Consider the following 13,333-nt stretch of genomic DNA (forward strand, 5'->3'; position numbering starts at 1 on the left):
GCTGGGGTGAATGGAGTCAGGTTGGGCCCCAAAGGTGATCAGGCCTCTTCAACTGATGTTACAAACTGCAGCAGTATAAGTTTGTCTGTTTTCGGGAGCCCGCCAATGTGCTGGGACCCCAAGCAGCTGCATGCCTGGTGGCAAAAAGCACCTCTGCAACAGTCCAACCTGTTAATGTTTATCCTCATTCCTGCAGACTCAAACTTGGTAATTAAATCAAATGGTATTAAAACAGCTATTCTCAACGCACAAAGGACTCCTCATTTCTGGGTTGTAATCACCCATGTTGCTGAGAGGTTGTGGTGCTTGTGCTTTGCTGACCATTAGAAATTGTTTTTCTTCTAGACTTTTATTCTCCCCCTCTTCATCTACTTCTTTTTTCCCTTTCTTTCCACCGTTTTTGGTTTCCTACAGGAAGGTCAGGTTCTGGAGTGTTCTCTCATCAACAGTATTCGCGTCGGTGCCGTCCCAAAGGTAAGAACTCAGGAGAGACCATTTCTTCACTTCTGCCTTCACAAAATTCACACTCTCACCCTCCGCATCAAACATTCCATCTTTTAGTCCCACAGAGGTACTCCCGGTAAAATCTAGAGACACTGCCACTTCAGGCTATTATTCATGCCTAAATTAGCCAAGGCTACAGTGGCTTTTTCTATCAATATAATGACTGTTTTGGGACTCCCGGTTGAGTTCTTACTGCTGAGATTTGCTTTCAAATACAGATTCACACAGGGCACTAGCTCATCAATATTTATACAACTCTGAGTTTCGCCACAGGTTCTTACTGAACTTTCTCGCAGCTGTGGATTGTGCTTTTGACCGAGAGAGTAGTATTGAAAAATTGTTCTTTCAGCCACTGTGGTGATGCGCTGTCAGAAAACCGCTGGGTTATGGAGTTCACACTACAGGATCAAAAGATCAACAGTATAAGATGTTCTGTCTCCGTCAGAATGACTTTTCCTTATCCCATGATAGGAAATGGCCTCTAAAATAGCCCAGTGAATTATTACAGCTGGCAACCAATCAGTTTTCTATTTAGCAGTTACAGAGGCAGATATGCACAAATCCAAACCACATGGTTCCTCTGTATATTAAATATCGATTCATGCTATGTAGCCTTGACAGTGACACATTATATTGTGGTATTTAGCATCATACCAGCTATATGAATTATGAAAGCTATTACTGGAATATCCATGGGCATGCTGCCTTCTAATTTGTATGCAAACCAATGAAGCCACTGAAATGCAGAAGCCTAACAGGAGAGTCTCAAATCATACTGCTGACAACAGATTGGAGCGCCTTTGTTTGGTCCTGTGTGGCGGTCTTTTTATGTACGTATGTGAGGGCACGTATATAGATTCTACAGTCTGATGGCAGCTCATGCGCCGTATGCTGTTTTGTACAGTGCAGACAACTGATAACCGGGCTTCTCAGAGGCTAACATGGTTACACAAGCCTGGAGAGCTGTTTCAAGTAATCCAATGAGAGAGAAGAGATGAATGGGATTGGATGATTGCAGGCTGAGATTTTAAAGTGGCATAGCCTGTTGCCTGTTGCTGTTAATTCAATCACGTAACATATAAGCATTACTATCTTCAATGGTGGCAGACAGGAAATCTGATTGAGAAGATGAGAGAGGAAGGAGTGGTGTTTTTGATAGTGAGATTTTTCTGTTAAACTGATAAAACAGACATTAAAGTTATATCAGACTAAGGTGTGCTGGGATGTATTTTGTTCTGAGAAAAAGAACTAAAGGTCTATAAATGTTGAAATATTTCCCCTACTTAAACTTAAAGCAGCAGAAATGCTTTCAAACATCTAAAGAGCTTGCTCTGTTGCTTAATTATTCTATCTTATCTTTTTTTTTTTTTTTAGCTTTATGTCTAGGTCTCCGTCTTAGCATTTAATTTTGATCAGCTATTTATCCATCATTTCTATACTAATCTCTGCCTTTGATGCTGTGTCCTCAGGACCCTAAGATCCTGTCATCATTTGAGGCCACTGGAAAGACAGAAACAGACTTGGAGGGTTGCATCATCTGCATCTGCAGTGGCACAGACCTGGTCAATCTCAACTTCATGTTCATGGTGGCAGAGAACCCAGAGACAGCCAGGGTAAATGCATGCCCTCCCCACATTTCTGCTGCTTTATACAAACGATAAAGAGCGCTGACCTTGAGATTTAATTGGAGTGTTGCAGTTTGAAATATTATTACAATATAACAGATGTAATGGACAGCTGTGTATGCCAATATAGCATGATTTTTTTCACTCACCATATACCTTTCAGTGACAAAAGGCACTTATGTAGCTTCTGGCTAATATCTAACTTGTGACACTTTTTGAGTGCATCACAGGTTAAAAAAATGTGTTTTGATGAATTTAGATGGTTTTAATCAATGGCCACAAAGCATATGTTGTCTGGACAAAAAATCACTGCAAACCCCATAGACTGTATGTAAAAGATGTAAATGATATAGGCACCATGACGTCACCCACCCGGTTGTGAAGTCCTGTTTTGATGCCTTAAATATTAGCATTTGGGGCGTTTCTGTTTTGTTTTATTGTTTGGTTGACAACTTGTAAAAACAAATCATAGGACAATGGTTAGCAAAATGCATGCATAGATTGTATGTGTGCATCGTGCTAAATACTGATACCTTCTAATTAGTGCCAAGTGATACACACACCCACAAAACAAACTAGAAAAAACTAAAATTTTACTTAGCAAAACAGGAACTTCTTTAGATGGCTCTTGTTACAATTAATCACACAGCATTGAATGATGTTCCACAAGTCACCCAGGCCACAAACACACGTGAGTGACGTGACTCCTACCAAGCAGTTAGTTGGATTGGTGTCCACCTGTCAATCTTATCAATCAGGTGCTTAGCTTTAAGCTTTAATGTGAAAGAGACCTAAAACAAAAATGACCTACACAGAGCTGTTATGGATGGGTAACTATAGACCAAAGTTATAGTTTTTTTTTATGTCAGTCAGGTGGTGAAATTTGACATTTTTGTTGGGAGTCTAAAGGGAAAGAGTCACGTTGGGCGTCTGCCTCGTGTGGCCACTTATGGAAGTACAGTTTTTGGTACTTTGGCATGTGTGGATTTTTCAACCTTGGAGGTTGGTGCTTAGTCCCGTCCAGGCATTATCCCGTGATAGTGTCAGATATCTGCTATCCTGCAGCCTTCCCGGTTCGCTCAATCTGCCTACTAATACTGTACATATTAGAGCTCCAAAGTAGAGAGCACAGTGAGGCTGCTTGTAAGAGCTTAACCACTACTTCATTTTTCTGCCCTCGAGGTAAACTCTGCTTAGCACCTGTCTGAGTAATTTCAACATTTCCATAACAATGTAGATGTAAAGATTAAAAGACCACCCAGCCTACAGATTCTCAATTCAGAAAGGAAAGCCAGGGTTAATATGCCAGCTCCTACACAAGGCCTTGATTCATTGAATAAATAGATGCATCTGGAATGATTCACAGCATCTCTGTTCTGTATTCCTCCTGCTGCTTTCGCTGCTGCTTTTCTCTTGTTGTCTTGCACTTCTTCATTGTTCTATATTTGAAGAATGAGCCACTTGGATGAGCCCCAAAAATAACCTGCTACTTTTGGCATAATACAAAAACATCACAGTAAGAGAAATTAAAGTCAGTGTTTATTATACTTAAAAAAAGGTGTTTTTTTTCTTCTTCTTCCCCCCCCCTTGACTGAGTCCTATAAAAAGACTCCAAGTAGGAATATCTGGTTAGTCTCAATACTCGTTTCTGTTGAAGGAAAGAAGTTCTATTAGTTCCTGTTCAACACACAGACAATACTTCTTTGTCATTTCTATGCTAGCTTTGGTATTTTCATAGGCTATGTTGACAGCATGCAATATAATGAACATGACCATAATTGTGCTCAATCATTTTGGTAAAGATGAAGATTTGGGATTAAAAGAAACTCTACGTGTCCTCTAAAGTAAGTTTTCTCAGCCTGACAGATGTCTGCCAGATTAGCTTAAAACATATGACTTATACTTTATTGTCTTTTAAACACAATTGCAAATAATAGTTTGTCATTCACAATAGTTTGCTGAGAAAAATTAAGAGGTGCCACAAAACAACAAGAATGACTGAAAATCAAAGCACCACGCTAACCTTGACTAAACTTTTTTGATATTTGTCGCTGACTTTCCTACATACTCGATGCAAATGACAGTCAGTATAATTTTCAAGTCATCAATTTTAATTGAACAAACCTTCCAAAGATAACCGTTTTTGCAAAAAATAAAATAATACAAAATGCTCTGTTCGAATTATTATGCACAAGAGTTTCAAAACATTTTATTGTTTGTAAAGAACCGCAAATGGTCATTTGTTGAATTTGCAGCATTAAAAGGTCATATTTACTGAAACTAAAAGCTATTTCGATCAAAATGTCTTAACAGGCCGAGTCGCATGTTAGCATAGGACCCCTTCCTTGACATAGCCTTCACAATTCTTGCATCCATTGAACCAGGAGAATTTCTGGTTGGATTTCTTTGTAAGATGTCAGAATCGCCTCCCAAAGCTGCTGTTTTGATGTGAACTGCCTCCCACCCTCATAGATCTTTTGCTTGAGGATGCTGCAAAGGTTCTCAATAGGGTTGAGGTCAGAAACCACAGGAGGGAGGATGGAAACCATACCATGAGTTTCTCTCCTTTTATGCCAATAGCAGCCAATGCCACAGAGGTGTTGTTTGCAGCATGAGATGGTGCATTGTCATGCATGAGGATAATTTTGCTACAAAGGGCACTGTTCTTCTTTGGGTACCATGAAAGAAATGGTAAATGGCAACTCTACATACTTTGCTGAGGTCACTTTCACACCTTCAGGGACCCTAAAGAGGCCAACGAGCTCTCTCCCCATGATTCTGGCCCAAAACATGGTTCTGTCACTTCCTTGCTGATGTCGCAGGCTTGTTAAGACATGGTGGCCATCCACCAACTGTCCACTACATCATCCATCGGGACCATCCAGGATTACATGGCAAATTAGTAAACAAGACTGTTTGAAAATTAACCTTCATGTATTTCTTGGCCCACTGCAACCGTTTCTGCTTGTCAGTATTGGTTAGGGGCGGCCGAATGGCAGGTTTATGCACAACTGCAAGCCTCTGGAGGATCCTGCACCTTGAGGTTCATGGGACTCCAGAGGCACCTACAGTTTCAAATATCTGTTTGCAGCTTTGTAATAGCATTTTAACAGCTGCTCTCTTAATCCGATGAACTTGTCTGGCAGAAACCTTCCTCATTATGCCTTTATCTGTGCAAATGCGTCTGTGCTCTGAATCAGCCACAAATCTCTTCACAGTACGATGATCATGCTTAAGTTTTCATACCTTATCCAAGGCATTGCATTATTTGACACTCTGCAGCAGAGATTGTTTTTCTTTCCATTATTGCTTTAAACCTGTGGCATGCTTAATAAAGTGGAACATCCTTCTTAAGTAGACTTCTTTTAATTGGGCTCACCTGACAAACTAATTATGTCTGATTGATATCAGTGATCCAAAGAGCCCTGAGACACAACACTATCCATGAGTTTAACTGAACACAAAATTGAGTGTTTATGACACTAAAATCCTATTTGCATAATAATTTTGGAGCACGGTGTACATAATGTTTTTACAGATGTCAGTTTGTAGAAAAATTTAAAATCACCAGTAGCTTTAGAACAAGCTGGGGTTTTTAGTTTTTTGAGCACAGATCTGTTATTTGGCACCACCGGATTGGTGTTTATTCATTTCCCATGAGAGGGTGTTTTTTTGTTTTTTCCCTTCATGCTGGTGGGTGTTATAACTGCTGTTTGTGCCACGGGGCTGCCAATGATATTCATGCAGCAGCCCACAGCAGGGAGCACAAACACAAACACGTACACTCACAGGTTAAAATACATGAGCACGTCCCCCACAGTCAAAAACACAGTCCCTCTTTATCTCTCTCGCGCACACATATAGACACAAACCCACCGCGACACCATCAGCACCCCTCCCAGCATACAGGTGGCCCTACAGTAAAGAGCAGGCCTCAATAGATGACAGAGATATTTACATCAGCGCGCTGCTTCGTGAACACCACGGGCCCAAACAGACTGCCCCTGCTGCACAAGCCATCGCATTTAATGTTTTTATAATGACACCAGTAGAAATTTGTTGTGGAAGTGGAGGAAGGTTTAGCACAAAGAGGGACAGACATTCAGAGAGGAGGCTCAGAAGTGTTCGGATTATCAGTGGCCTTTACATGGATGCATGAGGCAGCATATTCATGGGCAGTCACAGGCCTTCTCTAGCTGTTTGTTTATCATCACTCCTTGTAGCCTTGCAACAGGTCGCTGTTTATCGCTGTGTGTGTGTTTTTTGTGTCTGTGTTAATGATGGTCCTGTCAAGGCCCCTATCACAAGACTGTTGATTAAAGAGCAATTCATTTGCTTGTTTATTTCCCCAAAGACATTCACCTCTTAACACAATGCAAACTGGGTGCTCTTTTGAATGCTATGTAATTTGTTCAGTGGTTTTAAGTGGTAGGAGTGTATATACACGTGTGCGTGTGTGTCCTGAATACTTGTGCTTGTTTGTTTGCAGAAGTGGATCGAGGGTTTGAGGTCAGTGATTCACAACGTTAAGGCCAACAACGTCTGTCCAATGACATGCCTCAAGAAACAGTGAGTGCAATTCGCAGCACAGTTGTAATAACTTGGCTGTGCCTTCTTCAGTAAGACACCTTAATCCTACTTCCTGTTTTTGTTTAGTTGGATGAGAATGTGTTTCCTTACCAACGTGAATGGGAAGATTCCTGTAAGAGGGTAAGAGTGCGTTTAAAGTATGTTTTTGGGTTGTTGTTTTTTTTATACAATATCATTCACTCATCTTCACCTTATCCTCCTCCTCTTCTTAAAGCATCACTCGGACATTTGCATCAGGCAAAACGGAGAAGGGGATCTTTCAGGCTCTGAAGGATCTGGGCCTTCCTAGTGGAAAGGTCAGACAATACTGGAAGTCAGATGTGTCCGAGTTTGTTACGCTGAAAGAAAACTGTGAGGAAATGACTCTCTCACTTACCTTTTACAGAACGATGAGATTGAACCAGCAGATTTTACCTTTGACATTTTTTACGCGCTCACACAGAAGATCTGCCCTCGCACAGATATAGAGGAGCTCTTCAAGAAAATGTAAGTGTTTCATCTCGTCTGCTCTTTTTAATTGTTTTATACCTTAAAAATAATAAAATATCCTCCGAATACACATTTAACAGCATTACCCTTACCCAGCAACGTATTCTACCTGCGTTACCTTGTGCCTGAGCAGAACAATGATATCATCTGTTTAAATATTCCCCAAGTGAGAGCTGCTGCATCATGTTGGAAATAATCAGGACAAATGTTTCTGTGCCTGCCGCACTATCTATGTCTGGACAGCCTAACCTGCTTCCACCGTTCAACCTTAATTATGTTCAACCTAATGACAACAGTCAAAGAAGAGTGATGATTAACAAGATACTACTAAAAGCGTAATGTAACTGTAAAGACTGGCTTTTCTAATTTTAACTGACTGACTGTGAGGGTTTCGATTTTAAGGAGCATAACATTTTGTTTTGTTTTTCTAATTAATCTCTCTGCAGCAATGGGAACAAAACTGATTATTTAACTGTAGACCAGTTAGTCAGCTTTCTGAATGAAGTAAGCTCTTTATCATTCATTAACTTCTCTCTGTATTTAGCTTGCGTGTGCCCTTCCCTGCAACTCCTGCTGCTCTTACTCTCATCCTGCTCTGGGGTAGAAGTCGCCCTGCTCCCAGGCCCGACTGCACATTAGTCCACCTTAATCAAATTGGATGGACACAACATTTAACTTTGAGTGGGCCTGCAAGGGCATCTTCAACCACCTCCCTTATTCTGCATGCCCACCGTCATCCCATTCCCCATGTTCTCCCTACCGTGGCTTGCCTCCTTCTCCCCCCTGTGTCTGATTGGTGTTGCTGTAGCAACGGGAGGGTCGAGGTTTCCATCCTGTTGCTTCCTGCTCGGTTCGTCTTGTTCCCTGCTGTGCGTATATGTGTTCTGTGGCTGTGCTGCTCTGTGTTGCTGAATACCTGCCTAGTCCTGCTGCTGTGCAGTCACGTGTTTGCGCTGCTTCATGCTCTGGGCTCGCCAATCAGATTAAATTCCCCACCTGGCTCTGTGAGTGGGCAGCGACATGTTCATGATGTTTGAATGTTTGCTGTTGTTTTTGTGAATGCCACCTTGATTCCCTCAAACACATGTGATTCTTTGCTTTTAAGCAACATTTAATCTCTGCACCTGTTAGTGTGGCTCACAGGTTTTTGTTTATACTGCCGTATAATAATCACCTTGATCAGTGCTTTTAGTACTTGCTGTCTAAATGTTATGTGCCTGTGTGTATACTAATGATTTAAAGATAATATTTCTTAAATAGTAAGTGATGAAAGCCAATCACATAGTCCTGAGTTCAGTACCTTTGATCAGGCATAACAAATTGAGAGTGTAAACATATTGTAATAAGTTTGCTCCTATCCTGCGTGTAGCGCAAGATGCGTTTGTCCTAAATTAGATTTGTGCTGGGAAATTACTGGAGACGATGAATAGAGGGATGACTGCGTTTGTGTTTCGCTTTACAGAACCAGCGCGACCCAAGGTTAAATGAGATTCTGTTTCCATTCTACGACCCCAAGAGAGCCATGCAGATCATCGAGAAATACGAGAGAGACGAAGATCTGAAGAAGAAAGGTAAAGAACCGTGTGGGCAAACCAGAGGGAGAGAGATGTTTTAGGCTTTGCTGCCATCTGCAGGTGTTACCTTGAACGGAAAACCAGATTGTTGGCACATTTTCTCCAGGGCTAAATATTTATTGTCAAGCGCCGGAGTTTATTTTTCCCCTGTTATCATCATGATGAAATGGTTGTACACATAGCTCTGCTGCTTTTTAAATACACATTTAGATTCCCAAAAGAATCTACAGTAGTTAAACATCAAGTAGCTGTTGTTTTGATATAAACACACAGGCCTGACATTTGCACGTCTTGTGCTGAATTCAGAGTTAGTAATGATAAAAATGTATATACTAATAAAATACTTAGTGATAGAGAGTGAATTATAAAAGCCATTCATTCTGTTTACTTTAGAACACTTCTTCTACAAATACATGTTACATTTTTCCAAAATAAATAAAAAAACTACAATAATATTTTCAGAGTTTTATACTGCTTTCACCTTAAAGAAATATTCACAAAGTTTAACAATAAATAATATTCTACCACTAAGTTACGCCCTTCGTGTCCGTCCTTGTTCTGTTCAGGTCACATGTCCAGTGATGGCTTCTGCCGGTACCTAATGTCAGATGAAAATGCTCCAGTGTTCCTGGACCGGCTGGAACTGTACCAAGATATGGACCAGCCGCTGGCCCATTACTTCATCAGCTCCTCCCACAACACGTACTTGACAGGCCGACAGTTTGGCGGGAAGTCCTCAGTAGAGATGTACCGGCAGGTCCTGCTGGCTGGATGCAGGTATTTATGTTAATATGGTGTACTTGGATGGGTTGACAGACACACATGTATCTGGCTATGCTAAAGCTCAGTTGCATGTGCAGCTTGTGGACAGAGACATTTCTGTGTGCTTTGCATTAGATGTGTGGAGCTGGACTGCTGGGATGGGAAAGGAGAGGACCAGGAACCCATCATTACTCATGGCAAGGCCATGTGCACAGATATCCTGTTCAAGGTGAACACAAAAAACCCAACTTTGTTCAGTCTTTCAGTTACTGCTTTAATGCTATTTCATAATGTAAGTCTGCCCCCTTGTGTTCAGAGTTTGATATAACATTTGATGGCTTGTTATGATTCATCCTCCTCACACCTAATGTTTTTCTTCTCCTGCCACAGGATGTTATCCAAGCCATTAAGGAGACAGCATTTGTCACATCAGACTTTCCTGTTATTTTGTCATTTGAAAATCACTGCAGGTACATTTATAATCAGTAAACATCAAATGCGTAAGGATTGCTTTTATTTGCATACATTTTTCACAAATAATCAATACATAGACATATTATGTATTTTTGCAATTGTGTTACTTAGTAAACCTCAGCAGTACAAGATGGCCAAGTACTGCGAGGAGATCTTCGGTGACCTGCTCCTCAAACAGCCTTTGGAGAACTATGCGGTAAATCCTCTCTTTCTGATACAAAGTATTTCTTAGAATTTGCTCTGATTGGGTTATACTCATATTTACTTAAGTGTAAAAGTTCTTTTCTCTTTGGCAGATTGAACCTGGGCGTCCTTTACCCTCTCCAAGTGAGCTCAAGCGGAAAATCCTCATCAAAAACAAACGCTTGAAACCTGAAGTCGAACAGAGTATGTATACAGCACATCTATGTGATTTTATGAGATTTGTCTGTCTTTAACATGTGTATGTGTGCAATACAGAGCAGCTCGAGGCCTTCAAGAAACACATGGAGGCAGGAGAGACAAACACCCCTGCTATCATTATGGGAGAGGAGAATGAAGACGACACAGAGAACGGTCAGATGTCTGACAGCCTGTGTTTCTATGTGAAATAATAAATTGTAGTAATGTGCGTGACAGCCTCTCTTGTACGAGCAGTAAGCGATAGGTTTATGCTGAAAAATGCAAAGTAGAACATCAAGTGCAAACACTCGCTAAAGTAAATGCACCAAGGAATAAGTAAAATATTAATGTTGGAGGAAAAAAAAAAATCAGCTTTGCTATTGATTTGTGTTGTTCTGTATATGTGAGCGCAGGAGAAAAAGAGGCAGAGGATAAGGATTTGAATTCGGAGGCCCCCAGCAGTGTTTCTGAAGCAACCAGCGAGAAAGAATCCAACAGTGTTTCTCAGAGTAATGCTGTCAGCTCAAGGAAAGATGACGAGCAAAGCAACAGTATTAAGAAGGTAGGTTTGAGTGTCGACTTGCTACTGAAACACTAAAACGAATCTGTGGACATTGCAGAGAAGCACTCTGGTTTGTTATACATCCCCGGCAGGTGAGATTAAAACGGCTAACTGTAACAGTTTTTTCCCCCTGTACCATTTGCTAATATAGGACATTGGACTACTATGGCCCAAATTCAGTCAAATCTACCACTAACACAAACATCCCATTAATGGGTGTTTTGTATGGATGTGTTCTTAGGTACCTGAAGATGAGGTGACAGAGATATCTGAAGCAACCGACGCCACAGACATCTCTGAAGCATCTGACCAAGACAACAACAAGAAGGCAAGTGCCCATCCCGTCCCCTTTTTACCCCACTAAAAGCTGACTGCTGTCTCTGGGCTGATGAATAAGACTAGGTTATTGAGCCATGTGTATGTGTGCTTGTGCTGTTCAGACTGTAGATGTGGCAGAAGACTTAGAAGAGGCTCTGATAGCTCAGTACACCTATGTGGGAGCCACCACTAACATCCACCCGTATCTGTCAGCCATGGTCAACTATGCACAGCCGGTCAAGTTCCAGAGTTTTGATGTAGCTGAAGGTGAGAGCTTCAACTTTTAGCTGTCATTTCTCATGTAAGAGCCTCATAGAACAATCAATCAATTACTGACTGTCAAAATAAATGTTAATCAGCTTTTCTTTTCTTTTCTTTTGTTTTTCAGAAAGGAATATCCACCATAACATGTCATCTTTTAACGAGTCAGTTGGCCTGGGCTATCTGAAGACTAATGCCATTGAGTTTGTGAAGTATCCTTTGAGCATTTGTCAGATCAGCCAGTTGCATTGGATTTTTCTAGAAAATAGAACAGCTATAAAAAAAAAAAAAAGGACGCTAAGGTAGGAAAAATGTAGATAAATAATACATTTAAGTTATCGTTACAGGATGTATGTAAACTTTAATCAGCATAAGATCAGATTTCACCAAGTTTAGGTTTTAAGTTTAAACTCTATGAGACTTTAAGGGAAATAGCTCAGACACTTTACTGAGATGCATGAAGAGACATAAATTTCCAATGAAATCTGAGTTTGAACTTTATAGATTGAGGTCACCTAAATGAGAGCTGAACGTCTGCTCAGAACTGATGTTTTTTAGCCATACTTGTTTCCACTCTGCTGTCGGAAAAGAACTTGAGGCCTCTAGAGCCCAGTGTGCTTTCAGCCTGTGTAGCTCGGGCTGACACACAGCCTCTCTCCCCCCTCCAGTGGGACTGCTTGACCCAAGCTGTTCACACTAAAAATAGTTGTACAGTCTGTTTAATGCACACACATGTGTTGAAACACACATGTTCTCCTTCCCCTTTTTTTTTCAAATTTTCCTGAGCTTCAGCACAGCTACAACAAGCGTCAGATGAGCCGTATCTACCCCAAAGGGGGCCGGGTGGACTCCAGTAATTACATGCCTCAGATCTTCTGGAACGCAGGCTGCCAGATGGTCTCACTCAACTTCCAGACCCCAGGTACCACAGCATGCAACATGGGACCTCTAACCTCACACTCACCCATACAACACCACTCATAGTATATGTAACTTCATATTACAAAATACACACTCAAATCTAATTTCAAGTAACCCTCTGATCATGCTCAGAGCATCTTCTGCATGTGGGGAAGGGTTGACTGTGAAGCTACGAAACGACCATCTCGCAGCTGCAAATATATTCATGCAGGAAAAAAAACAAGTTTCTGAATTAAAGTTTGGATTTGGTGTCAGCTCATTTAAAAAGAATCAATATCTTTTCGTGTGTGCAAAATTGCTAAATAAATGCAGCTGAATTCTTACCTCTGTTTATCTCTGACCTCTTACAAACACTCACACACACTATCAAACTGTTGCTGCCATATAAACACCTTAACAGGGAGTGAAACAGCTGCTGTCCTATGTCCAGAGGCATTAGACATTAGACCATATGGCCTGCTGTGAGTGGGGCATATGTGAGGCTTTAGGCAGGGGTCTGGGGACTTGGAGCTAAGGGGGAGTCAGGGAAAATATTACAAACCCATTCACTCAGATTCAGAAAAAAATTCACATAGTCTTTGAATGATGGGGTTTTTCTGTTTTCTTTTTTAGTCATTAATTTATTTGGATTGTTTTGATGTTTAAACACTGGCGTGTATATATTGCAGTTACTAATCACTTATCATTCTCACTCTTCTCTCAGATCTGGCCATGCAGCTGAACCAAGGAAAGTTTGAGTACAATGGTTCCTGCGGGTGAGCACAGCTCCTCAACTCCTGTCTTTAGCTCATTCCGGTCTGTCCCCTCCCTCCCTCTCCACTCCTCTCTAAAGCTCATCAATTATAGCTTGTCACATCTCATTAGCGACTGCC

The 13,333-nt window shown here is 41.1% G+C and overlaps 1 protein-coding gene across 2 annotated transcripts in view; it reads left to right on the forward strand.

Annotated features, from left to right (window-relative positions):
• plcb4b (phospholipase C, beta 4b) overlaps positions 1 to 13,333 on the forward strand; it is a 77,756-nt gene that overhangs the window by 52,856 nt on the left and 11,567 nt on the right. For both annotated transcript variants that reach the window (XM_080882648.1, XM_080882647.1), the window contains exons 6-25: positions 415 to 474; positions 1,974 to 2,117; positions 6,619 to 6,698; positions 6,786 to 6,839; positions 6,934 to 7,015; positions 7,105 to 7,205; positions 7,655 to 7,712; positions 8,671 to 8,779; positions 9,349 to 9,559; positions 9,680 to 9,773; positions 9,935 to 10,014; positions 10,130 to 10,214; positions 10,315 to 10,405; positions 10,478 to 10,573; positions 10,813 to 10,961; positions 11,203 to 11,289; positions 11,402 to 11,546; positions 11,668 to 11,752; positions 12,338 to 12,462; positions 13,165 to 13,216. In XM_080882648.1, coding sequence (XP_080738774.1) covers positions 415 to 474; positions 1,974 to 2,117; positions 6,619 to 6,698; positions 6,786 to 6,839; positions 6,934 to 7,015; positions 7,105 to 7,205; positions 7,655 to 7,712; positions 8,671 to 8,779; positions 9,349 to 9,559; positions 9,680 to 9,773; positions 9,935 to 10,014; positions 10,130 to 10,214; positions 10,315 to 10,405; positions 10,478 to 10,573; positions 10,813 to 10,961; positions 11,203 to 11,289; positions 11,402 to 11,546; positions 11,668 to 11,752; positions 12,338 to 12,462; positions 13,165 to 13,216 — 1,988 coding nt within the window. The remainder of the gene's footprint in view (positions 1 to 414; positions 475 to 1,973; positions 2,118 to 6,618; positions 6,699 to 6,785; positions 6,840 to 6,933; positions 7,016 to 7,104; positions 7,206 to 7,654; positions 7,713 to 8,670; positions 8,780 to 9,348; positions 9,560 to 9,679; positions 9,774 to 9,934; positions 10,015 to 10,129; positions 10,215 to 10,314; positions 10,406 to 10,477; positions 10,574 to 10,812; positions 10,962 to 11,202; positions 11,290 to 11,401; positions 11,547 to 11,667; positions 11,753 to 12,337; positions 12,463 to 13,164; positions 13,217 to 13,333) is intronic.

This window comes from Rhamphochromis sp. 'chilingali' (genome assembly GCF_963969265.1).
Source record: "Rhamphochromis sp. 'chilingali' genome assembly, chromosome: 5".
In the NCBI taxonomy this organism is placed as follows: domain Eukaryota; kingdom Metazoa; phylum Chordata; class Actinopteri; order Cichliformes; family Cichlidae; genus Rhamphochromis; species Rhamphochromis sp. 'chilingali'.